Source organism: Grampus griseus (genome assembly GCF_964374135.1).
Source record: "Grampus griseus genome assembly, chromosome: 6".
NCBI classification, from domain to species: domain Eukaryota; kingdom Metazoa; phylum Chordata; class Mammalia; order Artiodactyla; family Delphinidae; genus Grampus; species Grampus griseus.
Window position 1 is genome coordinate 5413236 of NC_139000.1, and position 25475 is coordinate 5438710.

The 25475-nt window shown below is 51.2% G+C and overlaps 1 protein-coding gene across 3 annotated transcripts in view; it reads right to left on the minus strand.

The window, feature by feature from the left end:
- Positions 1–222: 222 nt before the first annotated feature.
- Positions 223–25475, minus strand: part of ABL1 (ABL proto-oncogene 1, non-receptor tyrosine kinase) — a 134402-nt gene continuing 109149 nt past the window's right edge. For all 3 annotated transcript variants that reach the window (XM_082657392.1, XM_082657391.1, XM_082657393.1), the window contains exons 4-11: positions 21419–21691; positions 13327–13411; positions 12489–12666; positions 10492–10676; positions 7954–8106; positions 6668–6757; positions 6159–6323; positions 223–3931 (exon numbers count right to left, since the gene is read on the minus strand). In XM_082657392.1, the coding sequence (XP_082513518.1) occupies positions 2220–3931; positions 6159–6323; positions 6668–6757; positions 7954–8106; positions 10492–10676; positions 12489–12666; positions 13327–13411; positions 21419–21691 (2841 nt within the window). In that variant the 3' untranslated portion in view covers positions 223–2219. The remainder of the gene's footprint in view (positions 3932–6158; positions 6324–6667; positions 6758–7953; positions 8107–10491; positions 10677–12488; positions 12667–13326; positions 13412–21418; positions 21692–25475) is intronic.

A 25475-nucleotide genomic window follows, 5' to 3' on the forward strand; every position in this document is an offset into this window, starting at 1 on the left:
GCCAAGAGCCAGGCTGCTGGCAGGTAGGTGTCAAGGGCACAGGAAGGGCCTGAGATGAGGACAGGCTTGTGAAACGGCCGACGCGGGACCGCTCTATTCTGTAAGACCCAACACGGAGACCCCGGCCCCTTTGGGAAAGCCTGACTCCTTCCCTGCCCACACGCACGCCACGGCTCTGAACAACAGGGAGGAACTGCAGACCAAAGCAACCTGCCCATGTGCTAGTGTTGTAAACATTTATTTAAAAAATACTACGGAGGAGAGACGTGGATTCAAAAAACAGAGTCACATACAGAAACAAAATGTATTGGACTGAAAAAAAAAAAAAAAAGACACCATAGGCATTCCGGAAGGGAGGACGGTGGAAAACTATTTACACATCATTTATAAAAGAGCAAGTCTATAAAAAGAGTGTAATACCAAAGTATAAATGCAAAATATAGTGGCACATCATGTGAACAGGAAGAGACCAGTACCTCACAGAAACAGGCAGCGGAGGGAACCTGGGTGGGCTTTGTTCTGCTTTGTCTGCAAGGCCACTGGCGGTGCCCTGGCGCCTCCCTCGGTCTGTGTAGCACAGCAGTCTGGGGGGCAAAGAGGTGACGTGCTGTGAAAACAGCGTAAAACGACTCAGAGGACACCACCTCTACCAGAGAAATAAAATACAAATTTAGGTGATGAGCGTAAAAATCGGGCCTGTGCAGGTCACGGGCCCTAGGAGCCCTGGGGAGCGGAAGGTGGTTTCCTCCTGGTTTCTCCAGGGGGCGCTCCTGAGCGCGCCGAGGCCCAGACAGGTGCCCGACGGCCTGCTCTTCAGCAGCCGCTCTAGGTCAAGGTCAAGGACACCGGGCTCCTCCTGCCCTACGAGCCTGGTCCTGGACAGCCTGGGGGAGATTACGCTGCTCTCTGAGACCCTTTCTAGGGGTTCATTTGTTTGTGATTTTCTTCATCCCTGATGAGCCCAACCGAAACATTAGGTTAAGTGTTGCTCGTGGTAATTAAATAAGACATGTGCCCGTCAGGGTGCAGCCAGCGCTGGCTGGGCTTCGGTGCTCCAGTCCCTTTCCTCCTCTGCGTGCACTGGCGCCCAATGGCAGCTCCTTCTGGATCGGAGGCAGCTGTGCTGAGGGCCGAGTTCTGAAAGGCTTCAAGAACTCCAGAAAGCTGAAGACTGGCTTGTCACCAGGGAAAGAGCCCTGCAAGCATCTACTTTGCCTTAGAGGAGGACAACAGAGCGGAAAGAGGTCAATCGGAAAGCGAGAGCAAGCGCCTCTCCAGGGCACCTGGAGATTCGGAAGGAAGGTAACCCTGCGCTCACCGCAGACCGGCCCAGCCCTGGGCTATCTCAGCAGCAGCTGCTCACCCACCGCCACCCCTCCCGCCTCTGGAGCCCCCCTACGCTGACCAGCGACCCTGCTACCCTTAAGACTCAAGCTTTCTATCCAGGATTAGCAGTGCATGTCACAAGAGAGCCGGGAACTGGGCTCTAAGGACACGGAGAGAGTGGGTGACAAGGGGCCTCTCCCACATCACGGGCCTCCTCGGCTTCCCCACCTGTCCCGGGACCCGGAGGCTGGTTGGTTTTAGCACCCTGTTTTACCCCCCAAATCAAGAGCTGTCCTTCACGTGAGGAAATGGTGAGGGCACCAGCCCGCGGCAGCAGTGGAGGGGAGGGTGGCCAGCTGGTAGCACTTCCCAAGATGCAGTTCTGCAAACGTGTCTTCGGCACAGGAGGCACGAGGAAGGTGAGTGCACAACCTCTCTGCGCAGGGTGAGTGGAGGCGACCGTTCCCAAGGCCTTGGTGACACAGCTCCCATGCAGGGTACTCGTTCTTGGGGTGAAATGGAGGCGAAGGCATAGCCAGGGGAGGTCCTCCAGAAAGATGAAAAGGAAGTGCTCATCCGCCTTCCCACCTGCCCCCAAGAGCTCAGTTTTGAAGCACGATGTGGGAAAGACGCTGGCGTGCAGTCCACAGAGCAGGAACTCCACAGATAGAACTCGGACAGATGGCTCAGGGAGCCCGGGCTGAGGAGAAGGCAAGCGCAGGAGAACGGCGGGGCCAGGACGTAGGTAGTAGGGCTGCACTCCACGGCGGCCTCGGCCCTGCCCAGCGCAGAGCTCCTGGGCCAAGGTCCCAGCTCGCCGGTCCCGTCTCAGCCACCGTCACGGGCACGGGGGGAGCCCTCACGCGCTGCAGGCTCCCGACGCCCGGCTTCTGCTACCTCTGCACGATGTCACTGATCTCTTTCACGGAGCTGAGGAGTTTGCTGAAGTCCTGGGTGGCCGCCGGGCCGCTCCCTGCCGTCGCCGGGCAGATCTGAAGCTCCCGAAGATTGTTCTCCAGTTTGTTGATGGCCTCGCGGAAGGCGAATTTGTTCCTCATTTGCTGGATGGAGTCCACATAGCTCACGCAGAACGTGTAGAGGTTTTTGCCGGCTTCCAGCACGGCGCTGTGGCTGGCCATCTGCTCAGAGTTCTTGGAGACGGCCAGGCACAGGGCCTCGGCGCCGCCCAGGACCACGCCCCTGGTGATGGTGCCACTGGCAATCCGCTCCGGAGGCTGGCGGGTTTTCCGAAGAGACACGCGGGTCGATATGAGAGGGATGAAGGCGGTGGAGGACGGCTGGTCCCCTGCCAGGGCAGAGGATGCTGACGGCAGCGCGGAGGGAGCAGGGGCTGGGCTGGTCGGGGTCCCCGCGGGCTTGGCGGACGACTGGGGCTTTGGCATGGACGGGAGCGCGGGCTTTTTGACGCCCTCTCCCAGCTGGCTGGGTTTGGCAGCGTCACTGTTCACGGCATCCACAACCAGAGCCATGGGTTTTGCTTTCCCACTGGCACCCATCTCCCCGGCTGCTTCCTGGCTCGGGCTCTGGGAGGCCTTCCCGGCTTTCCCCACGGAGGCTGGAGGAGGGGGCGGCGGGGCAGGTTTGAGCTTGGACAATTTCCCCTTGTCTCTCCCTGGGGACTCGGAGGAGGCCTTGTGCCTCCTCACTCTGGACTCCTCGGCAGGGGCCTTGCTGGTCCCTCCAGAAGCACCTGGCCCCGCCCTGCCGGTGGGGGGCACCGGCTCAGCAGGCGTCCCCAAGGCACTGGACTTCCCAGCCTCGTCCTTGTGGGGAAGGCTGGAGGAAGGCGCGACCACAACCTGCCTACGGAGGAGTTTTGGGGTCAGGCTGGGAGGGCTGGAGCCCGGGCTGGACTCGGCCGTGTCTTTGAAGACCTCGTCGGCCACTTCCTCGGTCTTCTTCACCAGCCTGGGTGGGGGAGTGCCTGTGCCTCTGGTCACCTGGTCAGACCTGTTCTCACTTGCCCGCTTCCGAGGCAGAGCTGGCTTCTCACTCTTGTGCCCTCCAAACGTGGACGAGTCAAACTGTCTTCCCGTGGACTGCAGATCCCGAGGCAGCGTGACCGAGCGCCACTCGGTGTCCTTGGCCCCGTGGGGCACGCAGGAGGCGGAGCAGGAGCGCAGGAAGCGCTTGCTGGAGCTGCCGCCGCTCTCCTCCTCACCGGCCGCCAAGCGGCTGCTGGTCAGCGTGCTGGACTTTTTCCACAGGTGGGGAGACCGGAAGCCTGCACCCCCCGACTCCCGGAAGGCTCCATTGGGGACGCCGGCCCCGCTGCTGGGCTTCAGGGACTTGGCTGGCTCGGCTGTGTCCGCGGGCGCGAGCGCCAGCGCCCCGTTGCTGATGTCTCGGCCTTCTTCCTCCGGGGCCCCCTTACGCTCCGGCTGGCCGTCCATCTCCCGGAAGGAGCTGCTGCGTTTAGGAGGGGTTGGGGCTGTTTTCTTCTTCTTCTTGATCAAGGCACTGAACAAGTTGGTCTTCTTGTCTTTGGGGAGGAGGCGCTCGTCTTCGTTTAGGCCGCCATCCTGAGGACCGCGTTCTTTTCGCGGGAGCAATGGAGACACGGTGGGCTCGTGGTCCAGAGGATCTGAAACACATGGGGAAGAGTTTAGTGACTCCAGGCCAAAGGCGACTGAGCGAGCGGGGAACCCGCCTGGATCGGCCGGCCTGTTCCTACAGGGCAGCCAGGGGTCCGGGCACTGGGCTCTGACAGGCCTGCGTGCGCTCCCGCTGCCAGCCACCGGGGCGAGTTAGTTCTCTCTGCTCATCCCCGGCTTTCCCATCTATAACACGGAGGACATTAAACCTATCCACAGCGCTGCTGTGAGGACGTAATGCGGTAACGAACGTGGAGCAACCACAGCTCTTGGCACGAAATTTCTCAGTGACTGTTGTCACTGTTGTTGGTATTATTATTAGGAAAAGCTTAGGTCTCTCTCCTTGAAGACAGCACAGCAAAAAGCGGGGACACCCCCAGTCCCCTCATCTCTTTGCTGGTTTCCTTTAAAGTAGCAGAGTCCCCTCAACACCACTATCTGGAGAGTAAAAAGCACGACAAGGCCAAGCCCAGGGTCAGAACCTGTGCCTCTCGGACCAGTCAGCCGCTTGAGGCTCCCACGAGGACGGTCAGGAGGGAAGGGGCCACGTACCACACGGTGCAGCGACAATGGGCCATTATGCTTGGGAAACAAGATGGGTGACCTTTTAAAATTTTTAAATGGTCATTCTTTAAATATGAATAATAGCTCCTAAGAAATCTTTCTGCTGTTGCCAAGCTCCCCGCGAGTGAATGACAGAACTCTCCCTCCGAGGGCGGCTGCGAGCACGGTTGCCGTCAGCGCCCTGGAACTCAAAGCTGAGGTAGCGGGGGCCTTTGTGAGAACACCAGGCGGCACACAGGGCTTCCGAATCAGGGGAAGCCAAGGACCTCCCCAAACCCTCATCCAGCGGAAGAAGGTGAAGAAAGTGAAACTCTAATGAATTATGCACAGCTCTATTTCAGGGCTTAACAGCTAATTGACACTCCTGGCTCACCATGAGATTACGTCTCAAAATACCCGTCAGATGAATACTGATGGGCATAAATGAACACAATTGCTTATCAGTGGGCTTTTATAAGCTGCAAGTTTTCATAGCAGCCTCTCCTCCCCACACCGTTCCACGACCTGAAATCAGGGCCACTAACAGAAGGACGTGGGGTCCAGATTCTGGATAGTCTACATGCCATCAAAGCGGGGTGAGCTAGGTGAGCTAGACGGTCTGAGGGCGCGCCAAGAACGCACTCGAATTTAGGTTCATTTCTTATGTAAACCTTTCAAGTGTATACTTTTGCTATATTTTATAGTATACATGTCTGTGCAGTAGTACATACACATACCTATGTATAAGACCTGCACACTCAACTGTTTTTTTTTAACATCTTTATTGGGGTATAATTGCTTTACAATGGTGTGTTAGTTTCTGCTTTATAACGAAGTGAATCAGTTATACATACGTCCCCATCTCTCTTCCCTCTTGTGTCTCCCTCCCTCCCATCCTCAACTTTTTAAAATTAATATGGGTACATGATGAAAAAAATTGGGAATCATGGGGTCCACAGATTCCGGCTTTGTCCTGCCCCTTCCCATTCACCCAGCGTGTGGCCCATCAGAGCATCACCCAGATGCTGGGCCTGCCTCAGACACCTCCTTTCAGTTGGTCTGCTGTAGAACCGAGGCTTCTGTATCTTTTCTTTTTCTTTTTTTTTTGTTGGGGGAACTGCTAAGTCAGAACAGTCTCGCTTAGAGTCAAGCCCGGCACGTGGGAAGCACCGGATCAGTGTTTGCTAATGTGACCCCCGATAGCACCTTTAGAGCCCTTTTTCACCACTCCCACCGCCCTCGCTAGTCTAGGGAAGAGCCCACGAGGGGACACCAGCTCTCCAGCTCTCCGCAGGTGTCTCCTGGCTCCGTGGGTGCCAGTGAGTGTCTCGTATCAGCGCTTTCACAACGAGCTGCTCTGCGTTTGGTTCAATATTTTATCATTGCTGTATCTGCCGCAAGAGCAAGCACAAATGCTGCGAATGATACACGAAAAGGTGGGTTTGTTCTCAGTAGGTTTCATAAGCACCACCGCCTATGCCAATGGCTCCTAAATGACGGGGCAGGGGCTTGCCGCAGGAAAAGGAGAACCTTCCTCTTTTCGAAGCTGGACCACTAACACGGGGTTTGCCTGTCTTTCTGCGCAGTTTCCACTCACTGCTTCCCATCTGCCTGCACTGGCCCTGAGGGCCGACTCCCCCAGGCCTCAGGCGGGTGCGGGTGGTGAGGACGTACCAGTCTCTCCTGGGCCCTTGGAGTGGGGCGTCTCGGGCACGTCGGGGGCGTCTTTGTGTTCGGCAGCTCTCCTGGAGGTTCTCGTCTTGGTGGGCAGCTCTGGGGCCTGCAGCAGAGTACCTGCAACCCCTCGCATGCCTTTCTTCCCCAATTCCTTTTCCACTTCTAAGAATCACCAAAAAAATCAACAACAAAACCAGCAGTCATCAGTAACGACGTCATTTTGGTATGTTGGTTTTCTTTTTCTTTTTAAGACAAGAGTAGTCATCTATACACAGTTACAGGAAAGAGATACGCATCCTGAGGAAACAGTACTTGAGTAGTTTTCGGAGCCCTGGCTGCGAGAGACAGAGGGCCACCCCCCGCCCAGCCTTCTGGTCTCAGGTAAGCTGCTGGCCCATGCACTCTAGCAGGAAGTGGACTGAAGGACTGGGCTGGGTCCCACACGGCCGTCCCTCCCATCCCAACCTCTCTCCCCACTGCAGGCACCCTAAGGACCAGCACTTTACCATCTGATATGCTGGATTCCTGGAACATTGTTTCAAAGGCTTGGTGGATTTCAGCGAAGGAGGGCCGGTCAGAGGGGTTCCACTGCCAACCTGGACAGATGAGAACCAAGTCAGACTACCCATGAGGCCTTGCTAACAAGCAGGGGATGAGAAGTTCTCAAGGAAACGTCCGGAAATTAAAGCAGCATTCCAATCCTGCTAACCATCTTTTGCTATGACAAGTTAAAGTGACAAATGCCATTGTGCCCTGTTGCAGACATTAAGCATTTGGGAAGACTTTAGATACTGGCAGGAATATGGATTATAAAATCCCAGGGATACGCTGACAGCAACAACTACACTTACAAATATATTCTTCCCAACCTGCCTCCAGCAAATGCAGAAAATTACTCAACCAAGTAGCCTGCTTCCTATCTCACCCTTACGTCATGGTTATCGAAGTCCGAATTCCTCATCAGTAAAGACGTGCTAATTAAAACAAGTTGAAAATGAGGATTAAGGACTGACTGATAAGCCCAGTGTAGGTGAGGACGTAGGGTCCCTCTCACATGTTTCTGGTGAGAATATAAATTCATATAAACTTTTGGGGAAAACAATTTGAGAAAATCTATCAAAACTTAAAATGCACATGGCTCTGAACCAACAGTCCAACTTCCGTAAGTACTAGCATAACGCACAGAGGTATGTATGTGTGAGGGCGCTGGTTCCTGCCTTGTTCATAACGGCAAAAGACAAACCAATGTCCATCAAAAGAGGACTGGATGAATGAATAAATCATGTAATAGATGCCAGGCAGCTACATAAGGAAAGACACGAGGCGAGAAAGTGGGAGAGAGAGCGAGAGAAAGAAAGAGCACAAGCTCTGAATTACGGACACGGAAAGACACGCCTGTTACACTGCTAAGTGCAAAAAAAAAAAAGTTGAAGGAATAAATTTTTATACATATATATAAAAAAACGAGTGGATAAAAGTCACCTGGAATGTTTGCCTACTATACCAGAAATTTGTATTTATTAATAAGAAACCCAGGTTTGGTATCTATCAATCTCATTTTTGCATTAAAAACAAAAAACACTCACACATAAAATACTATGGGTAAATAAAGGCATACTGAAAAAGTGAAAAAAAAACAGGTAGCAAACTGTTACATTAGTTGCTTCTGAAGAAGGGGAATGAAGAGAGGAAATGGAATACTTCGATATTTTTTACTTTACATATATCCTCCTGCCCTGGGTATATGTAAAGTGCCCACAGAGACTTCTAGAACTGGCGGGGGAAGGCTCACATGCTCGCATGAGTTCGTAGACCTTCTCTGGGCAGCCTTCCGGGCGCTCCATGCGGTAGTCTTTCTCTAGGAGTTCATACACCTGGGACAAGTCAATTCCTGGGTAAGGTGACATGCCGTAAGTAGCAATTTCCCAAAGCAAGACTCCAAATGCTAAAAGAAAAAAGAAACAGCAGGATCGTTCGAGATGTGTAAGATTTAACTACACTGCATTTAAAACTGGTGAACTGTGCAGCAGACATCAGGAGTTACACCCTCAGAAGCAGGTCAGACACTGACATTCTACCCGGCTCTTAATTACCAACAGCCCCGGATAGAACAGCTCAGAATGAGGCTTTCCGTTTACTCACTCCCACCGACTAAAACAGAAGGAGAGAAGAGGCCTGGGTTGCTCAGCCGCTCCAGGGTCTTTTAGGGAGCCTAGCCATCTTGTTGGGAGATGTGGTGGAAGGAACGTAGGACTGGAATTGAGGAGGCCATGACTACTCATGGCTCTGTGAGCAACTAGTCATGTGCCTAAGACAGGCCACCTCTCCTTTCTGGGCACATGAGATTATCTCTAAGGGCCCTTCCAACTCCAAAAATTTCATTAAAATCTTACAGAATCGTTGAAATTCCAGGTCCCATTTAGGAACCAGAACTCCTTGGAGAAACAGGTGATTCAGGTCTGGGGCAGAGAATGAACCTGGAATATTTATCATTCCAGATAGCAGAGATGCTATAGAAGGCTACAGGGTTTTGTCAAAAGGACCAGGAACCATTTGAAGTCCCCACTGGCCAAAGATGAGACAATCTGAACGTCAATTTAACAAACAACTGCAGTGGATTAATCAATAATATACTCAAATATATTAAAATCCAAGAGCTTATAATAATATCACAAAAGAAAAACAACAAAAACCTGGTCACCGTTGGAAGGTATTAAGAAACCAATTTGTTATTGTGGAAACCGGTAAATAATGGCAAGGAAGCAAACATTTATCCTATCTTTCCTGTATGAACTGTACCTCTACTATAGCCAAACAGTAGGGGAGAAGAAGTTTCTTCTTATAGAAGCATTGAGCTAATAATAAATGCATAAGGAATGAGAATTATCATTTGGCAACCCCTAATAAATCAGCGGATCTAGACAAAGGGAGAAAACTAAGAATTATGGGCCTACTGATGAAAATGTACACCCCTTCCTATGAAGTACTCTTACTAAAAGAAAAACAAGTCAAACTCGAATGTGATCAAGCTGTCTCGATCCCAATACCCATTATCTAGGGAGAGTGAAGACTGAAGAACATGATGGATCTCACCACAGGGGTACGGTGAGCAGATACCAGAGTGTGGGAGACTTTAAAGGACAAATGACGGGATTTCTTCAACAAATAACTAGCAAGGGATGCAGAGGGATAAAGAAGGAATTTACACTGCAGAGGAGACCTAAGGGCCACTGTCAACTAACAGCACTGTGAGATTCCTATTTCCATCCCAATTTAAACATACTGTTTAAAAAAAAAAAAAGGGGGGCTTCCCTGGTGGCGCAGCGGTTGAGAATCTGCCTGCCAATGCAGGGGACACGGGTTCGAGCCCTGGTCTGGGGAGATCCCACATGCCACGGAGCAATTAGGCCCGTGAGCCACAACTACTGAGCCTACGTGTCTGGAGCCTGTGCTCCCAACATGAGAGGCCGCGACAGTGAGAGGCCCGCGCACCGCGATGAAGAGTGGCCCCCGCTCACCGCAGCTAGAGAAAGCCCTTGCACAGAAACGAAGACCCAACACAGCCAAAAATAAATAAATTAAAAAAAAAAAGAAAAAAAGCATGACTTTCATGATTTCATTGGAAATTTGAACGCTGACTAGATATTTGATAATATTCAGAAATGAATCTCAACTTGTGGTTATACAAATAAAGTCATCTTTAAGAGACTTATATGAAATATTCATGGACAAGATATTATGCTGTCTGGGATCTGCTTTGAAATAACAAGGGTCGGGGGTGGTGGGCAGGTGTACAGGATGAGAGGCACCACGAGGCGATGACAGCAAAGCTGGGTGATGGGTGCCTGGGGCGCATTAGGTAACTCTGTCTTCTTTAGTGTATGCTTACAATTGGCATAATAAAAAGTTCTTTTCAAAAAAGTAAAAATAAAATACTGTCACACGAGGCTTCAGAGGGTAATATTCTACTTGAATCCCAAACCAAACTATACAGCATTCTCTCCACAGAGGAAGACTCTGGGTGCCTGCAGGGTGGGCCGGCTGCCCCTGCAAACCTAGGCAGCAAACTAAGAGTGAAGACATAAAGATGGTGAGTGGGGGAAAAAAAGCTAATCTGAATTATTTTGGAAGAAAAAAGCTCACTTTTACTTCCTTTTGGACAGAAAACAGGGGAGAAAAGACTTGAAAAAGAAGTAAGGAAGAGAATTAAGTAGTGAAAAAGAAATGAAAGAGCAAGAAAGAGGAAGTGAAAAAGCAAGGAGAGAAAGAAAAACAGGGAAACAGCCCCACCCTGCACGGCCGAGGGCGAAACCGGAGCAGCAGCCCTTACCCCAGACATCCGACTTGATGGAGAACTTGTTGTAGGCCAGGCTTTCGGGTGCCGTCCACTTGATCGGGAACTTGGCCCCGGCGTGGGCTGTGTAGGTGTCCCCTGTCATTAACCTGCTCAGGCCGAAATCAGCCACCTTCACCAAGTGGTTTTCCCCTACCAGGCAGTTTCGGGCAGCAAGATCTCTGGGAAAAGAAAAAGTTAATCTGTGAGAGTTTCCGGCTAGCTTTCCAGCTTCACAAGTCCACCACCGTTGTCTATAAAGGTGCAATAATGACAATGGGAAAATGGAGTCCGGGCCCCCTGGGGAGCAGCGCCCGTCCCTCAGCACCCACCGCGCTCCCACGCGCAGAGGGTGGCACAGGGAGCAGCCTCCCCGGCCCCATGACCTGGAGCAAGTTAATCACCCTCAGATTCAGTTATGCCATAAAACGAAGGCGATAATGACGGCGCTTACTTCTTAGGGTGGCTGTGGGTGGTAGTGAATTAACAAGTAAAGCACTTCGAATGATGCCTGGAGAACAGTGTCATCTAAGCGTCTGTTCAGTTATTATTGCTCCGTGCCAGGCACGGGGCACAAACGCATAGGCCAGGCCTCGATCTCGAGAAACTTAAATCAGACTGAGCCTCGTTTGTCCTATTCAGACTTGATAGGACAAAATTTTAAAAAAGCCCACGACATCCTTTACCCAAATGTTATTTCCCACTGTCCTATTTCTTCCTGATGCTTATCCAAATGCGTCCTATAAATTCTCCCCTGTGTAATCAGCTTCCTCTCGCCTCCTGACTCTCCCTGGGAAGTAGGAGTCTAATCTTTGGTTCACGGACATTAACCACGAAATCGCAAGGCAAACTGGAATGAGGGATGAGAAGACGCACCAGCTTAACGCGATGGCGGCGTAAGATAGCCTGATCATCAGCGATCAGAGGGGAAGGAAATACAGGAGAGTTGGGCCTAATAGGATTTTGGTAAAGCACTTTAAGTTTGCTTGAACGAAGAGAGAACGAACCTAGCCGTGCAAGGCAAACCAGGAGGCAAGAAATCCCAGTCTGCAGCCTCAGAGGGTTCACTTTCTTGAGTGACAGGAGCATCTGAAGGAGGCTCTCGTGGAGCAGAGAAAATCCGTCTTACGAGGAACCGCCAGCACTTCACACATGCTACCCTCACTCCTCACTAGGAAGTCTCATGTACAGGTTTCATACTTGAGTTAATTGGGTAGGAAAGGTCACCACGGTGGCGGGGAGAACGTCTTGTGTAACAGACTCCGGCAAAGCCCATCAGGCTCTGTCCTGCAGAGGCCGTCACTTTGCTAGGACGCCATTTCCACCAGCAAAGAATGCAAAGACCAAGATAATTGTGGCACACTTGAAGGTCAAAACACTCCAGGCTTTAAAGCAGCAAAGACGCTTAATTCAGAACTACGTATACACAATTCTGACAGTAGTGGAAACGTCCCTGAACCAGATGACAGCAAGTTAAGCGGAGAATGAAATGATAATAATGAAGAGAAGGAAAACCACGCAGCACAGAAACAAAACCCACGCACGGCTGTTACTGAGCGCTTGTGTAAAAGCAATGCCAATGGCTCCCAGGAAGAGGTCATAACTGATGAACCCCGGCCCTGGAGGAGCAATGAGCGCTCTATTCCAGAGGGAGCCGTGATGAGTAGAAGGGGCGCCTTTTATAAACTTCATTCAATATTCCTCTTAGCCCAAAATGGTTCCGAAGTGAAATATTCAATACTTCTCAGGCTGGGGATGAAGCGCTCTGGCGGTCCAGGGGCCAGGCCGGGCTGAACTTAGTCCCGGATGCACGCCCGAAGCTGGCGGCGTCAGGAACCTGGCGTCTGCCTTTGCTCCAAGGTCTGATGAGCTGCCAGCACTGAAGAGAGAGGCTGAGCCAGAAGACCTCGCGGGTTGGGGCTTTGCGTCGAAGGATGCCCGCGCCCCACGCGCGCCCCGCAGGCCCGCGGCGGGCAGCTTGGCCCGGCTCCTACCTGTGGATGAAGTTCTTCTTCTCCAGGTACTCCATGGCCGACGAGATCTGAGTGGCCATGTAGAGCAGCACCACGGCGTTCACCTCTTGCCGGTTACACTCCCTCAGGTAATCCAGCAGGTTCCCATAGGTCATGAACTCAGTGATTATATAGAACGGGGGCTCCCGGGTGCAGACCCCTGCCAACAAGACAAGGCTTCAGTGTGCTGCCCTGCTCCCGACTGAACACATATCACAGGAGACGAGCCCTGAAGAACTAGGCTTCCGAAACGGATTCGGACTCTGCCCCTGCGTCCTGGGCCCAAGTTCTAAGATGGTTCCATGCACTGGTGCGTTGAGATTATGTTCCTGTGGGAGGGACGTGGCCCCACTCTTTCCTTCCTCTCAAGCCAATGAACTTCAACAGGAAGAGGCTGCCACTGAGTTCATAAACAAAGGCCGGGCCACATCAGACAAACTCAATCACTGTTAGTTTAACACCCACCGCCCACCCCCCCCACCCCCCCAACCCCGCAATCGGATATGTCTACGTACAGAATCACTTCCGAGAAGGAACTCTTGAAATTCTTAGGTTTCAGATGCCAATTTGCATTTGACTGCTTTGGGTATCAATTTAAAGTAATAACGTTCTCCCTCGCTCGCGTGGGCACACGGACGGACACACACACGCCTCCCTCCCACACAGGCCTCCTTTTACCAAGGGCTGGATGCTGGTGGGGGGCAGATGTACAAATCAGAAACCTCAGTGCGGTGAGCCACCCACCTCTTCTCTAACAGCACCCGTGTCACCCCAGAGGGTTTAATTAAGAGGCCCTCTCTCCAGAGCTCCACGCACTCACCGAGTAACTGCACTAAATTGGGGTGCTTGATCTCTTTCATTACTGCGGCCTCTTTCAAGAACTCTTCCACCTCCATGGTATCCTCCTGCAGGAAACAAAGAAGTGATGACATTATCTCAGCAGGGCAAGTGCTGAAGTGGGGAAGTACGACCTGAATGGTTAATACAGACAGGAGCTTCCACGAACCATCATCCCGGTCCACCAGTCTCCACCACGACATCGCTCTGGACAGGTTCCAAGGTGGCCCGATCATCACCCCCAACAGCACAAAGAATTTTCCACTTCGGTGCTGAGCTTTGGAACTCTCACCCTGAGCACCACGTCAAGGCTGGCTGTATATGCTGGGGACTTGCCCTGGTGGCTCTATGCAGACTATACTTGTTTCCATCACCCGTGGAGTTTGTGGGGAGCAAGGGAGGTGTGTACAGGCAAATACCACAAACTTGGTGCCCCTTCCCTAAGGAACAGCTGGCTTCCAAGGCCTCCCAAAATGCTTAATATATAAAAAAAGAAAAATCACTTGAAGAATCCGAAATGTACTTGATTTAAGAGAAGAGACCTTGGGGCTTCCCTGGTGGCGCAGTGGTTGAGAGTCCGCCTGCCGATCCAGGGGACGCGGGTTCGTGTCCCGGTCTGGGAAGATCCCACATGCCACGGAGTGGGTGAGCCCGTGAGCCATGGCCGCTGAGCCTGCGCGCCCAGAGCCTGTGCTCCGCAGCGGGAGAGGCCACAACAGTGAGAGGCCCGTGTACCGCAAAAAAAAAAAAAAAAAAAAAAGAGAAGAGACCTTGATGACACAAAAAGATGTATAGCACTACTGAAGAACGATGCCTCAAGATATGGCAGAAAGAGAGGATGTTCAACTTCTTAAGAATGCGGTCTCATGGGGCTCTCAATGAAGCAATCACCACTACCTGTCAGGTCAATTACTCACAGATTCTAAAGTAACCTTCACTAGCAGCTCCCCTAACAACGGCTTCACAAGTATCATCAGTACACATCACGTTTTAGGCAAGTTCACAGTATTTAAATGCCAAGGGGAGACAAAGATATCAGCAAATGCCCAGAGCAAAGGCGATAATGTTTCTGCATTTCCTCACGTATCAGTCTGGAGTGCTGTTGTCGGCTCTGTTTTCAGGAGCCTGGCTGTGGGTTTACGTCGGGTAAACCTCTTTTTGACTTAAAGAACCCGCTGTCCTCTCAACTGACCATCAGAGCAAGAAGCAGGTGGGTGATACGTGACACAGTCTGTTGCTATAAAAAACCAGCAAGGGAAGCAGGACCCCAGCCTCCACGTTTCAACATGGAGTCTGAGTGTGTCTGAAGAGCAGGCCTGCACGGGAGATGGGGAGAGAGCTACTTGGAAACTAGGTTCCCCAAGAGAAGCTTTATCAGCTGTACCTTAAGTGTGGAGCCGTATTTCCACCGTACCTGCCCCTTCGGGAAACAAAGCGCTAAAGTGTCCTACTCACTGCGGCTAGTCGGTCCCTACCTGGCACGTGGGGAAGGCTTCCAGAGGACGGGCCGCCCTGTACTTAGTGCTGTCTTGCTTTGGTCAAGCGTGTTTACAAGCGAAGCGTGACCAGTGAGGAGATGTGTCAGCCCGCTATCACTTAGCTTAGGGCTCGACGGGACTGAAACTCAGACACAGTTTATTGCTCTTTAGAAATGGTGAGCTGCTCCTAATGTCAACTGAACATCTTGGGTAGTCTCTGTGTCAAGCTGCGCGGGCGGGAAAAGAACACATCGCTGCCGCCACCTCACTGGCTGTTTACTTCTTTGGAGACCTGCATGCCCCTGAACATGCTCAGCAGACCACACCGTTTCTGGCGTTCAGTGCTCTGACCCACCAGGTGCCGCTACTGTCAACGGCTGGAGAGCCAAGTGCCTGCCGGAACTAGAGGATTCAATGCTGCTCATGGAAGGACCAGGGCCTTTAAGAACCTTGCTCAGCCAACAGTATGTTCAAAGAGTAGCTCTCAAATGAAGCTTTCTACATTTGAGGCACCACACAATGAGCCTCGCACAGTGAACTCGTTTCCGATATAACACTGCTCTTATAGCTACTGACTCTTCTCTACAAGAACCATGTTCTAGGTCTTGAGAGGCATGGACATGCAAAAGGAACACTATGGCTCTCAAAGGCATCCCTCTTCTGCCTTTCTCTCTTCATTCACACACACACACACACACACACACACACACACACACACACACGAACCGCACGCACATGATGTGTGGACAGTATAAATAATTCCCTGTTTTTTCTTTCAGGACAATCAGTGTGAACTTGTCTCCCCCTGCTGGAATCAGACCTGGTTCAATTTATAATTTAAACTACTAACAGCATCCTACATTTCTAGCTGTGTTAAACTGGAAATATCCCTGATGCTGTTCTCCCTGTTATATTCCTTTACTTTTATTTTTTAAATTTCCATCATCTTTTTGAAGAGGATTCTTCCACTTACTTAGTGAAACAGAAGTAATTCCATATGATTTGGGCAAAGGCAACGCTCTGAACAAAAGCTGTGAATTTCAGTCTGGTCTGTCAGGGGGGAGTTGGGTCAACTGCCCTCTCTTCATGAGGACTGACTGGCCTGGCCAGATGTGGACCAATGCTTTGGCTGGCACAGAGGTTAAGAGGATGATTGTGAGTTATACCGACCAAGCTCTGCTGCTGCGAAGCCATGGTAAGTTGCCTACGTAATAGATAACAGATTACCTGCGAACTTGTTTTCTCATCTACCAAATGGAGAGAACAGCGGTATCTGCCTCACGCACAAAGAGTGCTGAGTGCAGTGCCCGGAACACGGTCAGCACCCACTCAGTGGGACTCACTTTTATTATTATTAACACAGTTGATCTCTACTCCTGAGAAGCAGACTAAACATATTGCTTGTATGGAAGACAGGCCGGTTCTTTAATTAACTCTGGCTTTTTGGTCTTTCTCAAAGACACATTCTTCCAGACTCAACATCTCACAGGTGTTTTCTAACCAGCTTCGCCCTTTTTGCTCACTGGCCTCATCCCCAAGAGTAGGAATTCTACAGCATAACAAAGAACACTACTTTTAAACACAGCTCAGCGCCCCGCTGCCGCGGCACAGCTTTTAGAGCTCTCCATGCCTCCTCTCAGCAGGGACCCCTGGCCGCAGTGCTGGGCTCGTGTCTAAGATAGATCAGTTTCCACATGTTTCCGGTTCTTACCCGATGCCAGGGGAGCAAGGTTACAAGCACAGCGAACTGCCACCCTGCACCTATCAGCTCGACCAGGGTCCACACACTGGAGAGATGGGGCAGTTTCCGAGCTAGACCGAGGGAGGCGGATGGTTCACAAACCAGGTGGGGGACTTGAAGCTCAAGTGAAAAGGCCACAGGAAACAATCTCACAGAGGAGCCCCCATGACTCTGGTTCCCCAGTACTGCGGCCGTATCCAGCTCCACGGCCAGAAGGGAAGCCGCTGCCCGAGCGACTGAGACATGGCAGTAGCCTCTCTCCCCAGCGCACACCCCCCGTCCCGCCGTGAAGTGAGAGCCACCGCGTGCGACGGCCCAGTGTTCATGCTGTCCAGGAGCCCTTATTTCCTGCGGGGGGAAAATAACAAACATAAAACCCAAACCAAAACATACTGTGTTGGTGAGGGTAGGGAAAACAGGCCCTTCCTCCACACCAGTGGTGGAGTGCAAACTGGTTCGAGCTCTTTGACCCAGCAGTTCTACGCTGAGCTGACCTAACAGGACACTCTCCCACGTGTGCCAACAAGGAGAATCCCTGTGCACTGCCTGTAACAGCAAAGTAGTGGAAAGAAGACAAACGTCTACTGAAGGCTGGTGAGATATTAAAATAGATCCATACAAAAACAAGGCCACCTTACACGTACCGTCAAGGAGTAACTGCCAAGACACATTAAGTAAACGACAGAGGGCACAGAGCAGCCGTGTCTACAGCACTGCCACACGGTTAAGAAAGATACGTGCGTGTGGACTGTTTCTGTAAAGACGCCAAAATCAAGGGTAGTTGAAACTATCTGTCTATATTACCTATTGGAAAAACAGGTAAAGAATTGAGTACAGTGCTAAGTTTTAACTTTTTTCAGCAGCGTTAATTTCTGCTATTTTAGTAAATTTGTCAGCTAGCTTATGAGTCAATTTTAATAACACAATTAGATTAACAGTAGACCTATCCAAATTCTATTACGTGCACAACTGTTTCAAGAAAGAAAACTGACTTACAAACTTACTATACAGCTCATCTGAAACTTGGGGCTTCTTGTACTTGACAGTTCTCTTAGGCACATCCTGCCTTTAACAAAGAGAGTACGTGCCTACGACCTGCTGAATAGTGTCAAATTCAAACTAGCCGGTCCCCGTCAGGGCGCCTTTGTTGTAATGCCAGTTTCCCATCCACAGGGGTCAACCTAGTGCTCCCTTTTCTTCTCTTCGGGTCTTCCTTTTGCCCTGAAGGTACAGGGCCCAGTGGTGGATAAAAGTAGGGCTTCGCTCCCCCTGCTGGTTAAGGAGAGTCTGGTCCTGACCGCTGAGGGTCCGCAGTGCCAAACACCAAGGACAAGGAGGTCCTGCACAAAGAGGGGCTCAGTGAGAACCGGCTGAACAAACAAAAGCTTGGGCTAGAACTGCAAGGGCTTCCCAAGTAGTCCTCAAGAGAGGCAGATCGCAGCTGCAGCCTGTGAGGGGAGTGAACGGGGGCGGGCGGGAAGGTGAATTTTAAAATGCGTAACTGTGGTTTATGCTTATTTTTCATGCTATGTGAGAAATCAGAACCAGAGGAACAATTTAAAAAAAGACCTGGGCTTTGGAGCGGGATGCCTGGGTTCAAATCCTGGCTCTGTCACTGCTGCCATGGAACTAACGCTAGGTCGGTTACTGAACCTCTCTCTGCTTCAGTTTTCTCAGCCTTAAATGGTGGTAACATCAGTAGCCTTCTCTTAAGGTGGCTGGAAGGATTAAATGAGATGCTCTACGTAAAGCCTAAAGCACTCAGACTCCGGCACGCAGTAAGAATCAATAAATGTTAGCCATCACTGCTACCTGGAACCCACTCAAACCCTCAATGTCTGTAGTGGAGACGAATGCCCCAAATGTTGATACTAATCTTATTTGCCAAGTGGGAAACATACTGTACAGATGTTTTTTGTGCAGCGTGGGGTGGAAGGAGGGATAATTTATTTAGCAGTTGCTCAGTACCTTATTTTGGGTTAATATACCTCTAGAAAATGACACAGTCCCTTGGGACTTCCCTGGTGGCACACTGGTTAAGAATCCACCTGCCAATGCAGGGGACACGGGTTCGAGTCCTGGTCCGGGAAGATCCCACATGCTGTGGAGCAACTAAGCCCGTGCGCCACAACTACTGAGCCTGCGCTCTAGAGTCCGCGAGTCACAACTAGTGAGCCCGTGCTCCACAGCAAGAGAAGCCACCACAATGAGAAGCCCGCGCACCACAACGAAGAGTAGCCCCCGCTTGCTGCAACTAGAGAAAGCCTGAGCGCAGCAATGAAGACCCAACACAGACAAAAATAAATTAAAAAAAAAAAAAAGAACCACGTTCACAAGTTAAAAAAAAAAAAGAAAGAAAATGACACATTCCCTTTTCCCTAATTAGCTACCACTTGGAGTGACCATTCACAGAAATCGATGCTACTATATTCTGTAATTTTTTTAATGAACTATGGGATCACAAGTTAATAAGGCTCTTAGGAAAAATAATTAAACGTATAATAAAAAGCTTAATAACACATCTATGTTCTAGAAGGCACCCACTTCCAGATAATAACACATCTATGTTCTAGAAGGCACCCACTTCCAGATAATTCTGATGTATTGGTATAAAAAAAAAACCACCACCGAGCTCCACGGGGTCCCTCCTCTAGAATCATCTTATTCAGTTATTTGGAAAATAACGGCACAGCATCAGCTACCAGACTCCGGACGCGCAGGCTCAGCGGCCGTGGCTCATGGGCGCAGCCACTCCGCAGCATGTGGGATCCTCCCGGACCGGGACACGAACCCGTGTCCCCTACATCGGCAGGTGGACTCTCAACCACTGCGCCACCAGGGGAGCCCTCTACCTCTTTTCAAAGTTTTCCAACAAGCCTTTCCTGGACTGCTATCTACTGTATTTTGTACTTTTACTCTTGTTTTGTTTCTGCAAACCCTGGCAAACGTGTGGGTAGCGCCTGCGCCTTTAACAGTTCTGCAAGCTGGTCAAGGCCCAGTTTCCCTGGGCCTGGTCTTCGGCCGAGTGCCGCCCTGGGACACTGGAGCGCACGCCTCCCCGTGCCCTGGCCTGGGCTCTGGGAAGTGGGGCAATGGCTGTTCAGCTCATTCGAGGGCTCGCCAACATAGGCGTCCCCGAGAACAGCGAATCCGACCACCTTATTCCCGTGCGTCAGACCCTTCAACACGCCCCACTACCTCCGGGACAGCGTCCCAGCTCCTCAGCCGGGTTCAAGGCCTCTGTGACTCGGCGAGCCCTCTCTGCCCTCTACTTTCCTTTCCTGGCCCCGTTCCCTTGGCCAACTCCTGCTCGCCCCGCTCACAACTCCCGTTCTGCTTCCTCCCTGCTGAGCAGAGCTCACCCGTCCTTCCTCTCGTCCCCATGTGGTGCCACAGCTCTGAGCTCGTGCCTCTAACACAGCCCTTGTCACACCACACCGCAATTATGGTCATACTTGCCTGTTTCTCCTACTAACTAGACTACTACCAACCAGATGATTCTAACCACCTAGACTAGCCTGAGGTGAAGAACTCTGTCCAATTTGTTTCCAAAATCCCAGTGTTAAGCTCAGGGTCCGGCAAATAAAAGTGAGGAGCTTGATAAATGCTTATTAAGTTAAAGAAAATCCTATCTGAAAAATATCCAGGGGTCCTCGAAATACCCAGGCCACCACCATTCCCCACCCCCCTCCCCAAGCGTCAGTCCTGCCCCAAGGACCAAGCTAGCTAAGGGGACACAGTCAACATGAAGGGCAGGAAGCCACCTTTGGTTTCTGGGACTAAAGAATGCAATCTTTTCTCTAAAATGTCACTTCCTATCAACCAGAGATCACAATTTCCATTTTATGGTGCCTTTGAGTGAGGGCCGCAGGGAAATGACCGAGGCCCGGAAAGGTGGGCTCTCTGGCTGCGTGCACCTGACCGACCTTCAAGGAGCACGCACACACTCAGGTTCATTTTTCCCAGTGGTGGGTGTTGCAGTCCTGCTTCTTTGTTAACGGCTGCAAAACGGGGCTCCCTCTCTCAATTTCTGTGCACAGGTCAACATAATGGGAGTTCATTTAAAGCAAGCGAAAGCCACACAGGGCAACACTAGGGGACACTCTCACCACAGCTAACAACACGGCTCACAGTTTGAAGGAGGCGAGGCCTGCAAACCGAACTTCCTTCCCTTGGCGCGCCAACAGCCGCTAGAGACTACAAACGCCAGGCGTCAGCTGAGAGTGGAAGCCGCGGTGATCGACAGCGGGCAGGCAGCATCCGAGGCCCTGCGAAGCTCCCATGTCTCCTTGGTGCCTTCCTAGAGGAGGCAGCCCACGCCTGTGCTTCCAGAAGTTTGGACATACGATTTGGGGAATGGGAACGTGCTAGAAACACCCAATGCACCTGCCTCTCAAATCCACCAACAAAAATCCACAGAAGAGTCAAAAGCATTTTGGTTCCATCTCCTACAACTCAGAGACCCGCCCCCCCCCCCCCCCCCGCCTTCTCTTAACTCAGTAAGAAGCGATCCAAAGGCCAAACAAAACAGCACAGAACCCCACGGCTTTAAAACACCCTGCCACAGAGTGAAAAACTCCTCCAAGTGACTAACCTTTTTACACCAAAAGACCCACAGCACTCCTCAGCTCTCGGCATATGTGGAAACACACTGAGAATAAGAGGATGAGTCAACCCGTACACAGAAACACAGCCGGCTCGAGCTGCAGAGTGAGGCCCCGGGCTGCGTGCACAGGCAGGCGTCGCTGCGCCCCAGCGGGCAACGGGCCACCCTGAACTAAGGTGGTGCGCCACCTTGAGGCGCTGTGAGCAGCGAGGCTCTCACTGGACGGACAGCTGGGCGGTCCCGGGCTTACCTTCAGGGTCTTCACGGCCACCGTCAGGCTGTACTTCTTCCACACGCCTTCGTACACCTCCCCGTACTGGCCTCCGCCCAGCTTGTGTCTCATGGTGATGTCCGTGCGCTCCATCTCCCACTTGTCGTAGTTCGGGGACACGCCGTAGACGGTGGGCTTGTTGCGTTTGGGGGCCGGATAGTGGAGAGTGGTGATGAGCCCGTCGGCCACCGTTGAGTGGTGATGAACCAGCTCGGCCAACGTGTTGAAGCGGCTCTCCGAGGAGACGTAGAGCTGAGGGGACAGGGACGGCCTTCAGCCACAGAGCGACACACACGCCAACCACCCCGGAGGCCAGCTTCGCTGAGCCTTAGTTTAATGCACAGCAGAACCTCAGATAAACGACTCTCCACACAGGGCCGAGTGTTCAGAAAATCACTTATGTTGTGTTCCTCCATGACCTCCTCCACCGGCCTAATAGTCACATGTCTGGCTCTCTGTAACCATTCTGAGCCCAGCGTAAATGTCCATGACGTAGTCCCTGACCACCCAATGTGCAGTCATCACCCGGCACCAGTTAGTCATCATATCACCTGCCTTACTTCTCTGCGTTGCACTTACCACCAGCTGACAACTCCGTGTTTATCTGCCTGCTTACTGTCTGTCTCCAGCTACTAGAATGTCAGCTTCATGAGAACAGAGTCCTAAGCTGTCTGCTTTTATCCTGTATCCCCAATGTCCAGAACAAGAAATGAGCACATAACAGGTACTCAATAAATGCTGTTGAGTAAATTAATAAAGAGTAGAACTTAATAAGCGTTTGCTGACTGGAAAAGAAAGTAATTTTTAATTATTATTACCTAAAACCTATAATGATATCATTATCTAGAACTAAACAGTGATCAGAGATGAAAATCACTATAAAACATAAACCTCCTTCTCATTCCTGCTCCCTCGATTTGGGCTGAGTACGAAGCATCGGAGGGCAAGACTTGCAAGTCCCAGCACTATGCCCACGTGAGATGCCCCCGCCAGTGCTCTCCCAGAACAGGGTGGGGACTGAGAGAGCTGCACAGAGGCCGTACAGCCTCGTCCAGCACAGGGAAGTCAGGAGAAGGGATATGAGACACAAGTGCACGTGAGTCTCTAACTGAGACCTACGGCGGGTGAGAACCCGTGCAGGGAGCCCCTCCCTGGGTCATTCGCGTCTGGACGCTGCGAAGGGGAGGAAGGCAAAGGTGCAGGCCGGCAGAGAGCAACAATGTGGATGGTGACGGCTACCTTTCTTCTCCTCTCCTTTTTGTTTGGTTCGGTGATGTGGTGAAGGGATACTTCCTTACCAAAACCAGGTCACATTAAAATTCACATAGAACATCTGGACTCCACGCACATAACTGAATCTGTTGGCTCACTAAGGGCAGCCCATGATCGCTGAAGGTGGAAAGGATACTAAGAATCACGACTAGGTGTTCATTTAAGACGTGCCCAAACTGCAAAGACACGGGAAGGAGGAAACAGATTTGGGACAGTGGTGATGCCTGAGGCCAGAGGGACAAAAAGGGACAGGATCAGTCAGCTGTAGCTGTAATATCTTTTACTACTTAAAAAGAAGAAACAGGAAGAAAAAGCCTGAAACACATCTGGCGGGGCCAAGGCCTTGGCTGCTGGCGATGGCAGGCTCCATTACCTTCTGCATGTTTGCAATGGGAGATAATAAAAATACTTCAGAAGAAGGAAGTAACAACAAATATACAATCTGAACCATCTGTAAGTCTCAAGAGGGTAAACAGGAGTCTTTAACAGGAGATTTTTTTTTTTCCTTTTTTGCTTGGGGAGATGACAGACAAATTTTTAAAAATCATGCAAGCCAATGGCAAACTCTGGCTTAGAGATTTATAATTTACAATCTTTCTGTAGCAATCCTACTAAAATAAAATTCTGAGCAACCCAAGAACTGTCCAGAAAGATTCTGCAGCCCTGGGGACCTCGTCCCTCTGGAAGACGGTGCCTCTGAACAACGGCAGGACCTTTCAGGGTGAGGAGGCAGCCCGCGAGGAGGCCCTACTTTTAGACCTCAGGGCACCGAGGAGAGACCTCTAAGTGAACCACTCAAGGGAGAGGCCATGAGCCTCACTCAGGCCCCTGAACGTGCCGGGGGCTGGGTCGGGGTGGGGGGCAGAGGCGGGCACCGCTGAGCCTGCCCTTAGCTTAAGGCCCGCACGTGGACAACACGGCACTCTCCTTGGTGTTAGTCACCAAGGCACGTGCAATTCACAAAGATGATGGAGTGGGGGATGCAGGGAGAGTTCCAAATCCTCGCCCCTCTCTGGAGAAGACAGCTGTCCAACTGCTTCACTACAGGCTGCAAACGCTCCAAGCCCTCTTCTCTCTGGCTACTCAGCTGGTGGGCACTCTTCCTACTAAGGAGGGACGAGAGGAGAGAAAACCCACTCCAAGAAGGCACCCGCTGGAGCCACAGCACCCCTCCCCCCTTGGAAATCACGGGCACAGTACACGCAAAAGAGCCTGTTTCACTTGCTGGGCTCCTGGGGCAGGTCGCCTGGGAGCAAGGCTCATTACCTACTTCTCCCCGTCAGCCTGAAAGGAGCACTCCCCAGCCCCAAGATTAAGTTCACTCAACCGCCCAGAATGCTAATGGCTCCCGGAAGCCCTAGTTTATGCAGAGTTTGTTCTTGGTCTCAGCTGATTCCCTCTCAGGCTCCTTTATTAGAGGTTTCAGAGTTATGGGAGGTTTCACTGAATGGGCAAACTTCATCTTTTTCAATAATTAAATTTACAGACCCCCAAACTTAGTTCATTTTTCAACATAAAATACCAACATACCAACACGTTAAATATTGAAACTCCCTTAAATGTACTGCGCAGCCATCTTCTAACAGTCAAGTCTGGTGGCTCCCTTCTGATTACTGCTAGTTTGGGAGCAGCATTTTGCTAGCGAACTGGGTAATCTTCATCAGGAATTCACGGCATGTTCACAGAAGAAAGTGAAATTAGTGTTATGAATGGCATGTCATTATGCTATGCACCCAGTTACATAAACACCCTGGGTGCTCAGCCAGGGTGTGCCTCTTCCTAATCACGCAGGGACCCGAAAGATACGACCTGTCAAAGAAACTCACCAGAAACAGCTTTCCCCCTGACAGCCAGACTCACAGGCTTATCGGACGTGTGCAACCTTTGGCTGCCTCAGACCCTGGAGTCCCACCTGGGACGTAGTATGTACAGGCTGCAAGGCCAGGAAGTGACCCCCACCCCCCAACCAACCTCCAAGCTACTCAAATACCAGCAGGAAGGCAGTGTTTAATAATGAAGCAGTACTTAGTAATAATGCTCCCGGTCTCCTCGACAAGGGAAGATCAGCTACGGTTTAGCAGGCTTTTCACCAGATGCCTGCACCTGCTGACCAGTGTCCTGCCACCTCTGCTAAAGCTGATGCCCGAATTCCACTCCTGTCAACTCAAACCTGTCACTTTAGGAGACCATGAAAATCAACGTCAACTGCACCTCCTGGAGAAAAGGAAGGACAGGAAAGACTATCAAGGGCTATAATCGTGGGGCTTGGTGGCAGCATCCCACCCAGGTACATACGATGCAGGCACAAATAACCACAACAAGTGAAGAACGACTGGGGGTGGGGGGTGGAGGAGGAAAATCAGTCTTTAATTCCACTACATTGGCAGAGGATTCCAAACTTTAAGAAAGCAGTAAGAATGAAAACCAAATCCCAGGGTATCTGAGGGCTGCTAAGACTCTTGGGACACCTAGGAAACAGCAATGGCTCAGTTTGCTATGGTGCTTTCAAGAGTCTAGCCTGAAACTCCCAGAGTCCTAGGCTCTGGGCCCTGAGCCGGTGGCCCCGGGCTGACTGACCAACTGACAATGGCTGCTGAAAGCTCAGAAACATGGGAGGGAGGTCAACCAGAGCCAAGAGGGTGGAGGCAGAAAGAAATCCTTTGGGGCCTTAGAGAAGAATCTTCTAAATTCAGTTGTTTTCTAAAGATTAGCTAATTTGAAAATAAGAATTAAAACTTATTCAACCCCAGCCTATTCCTCCCAC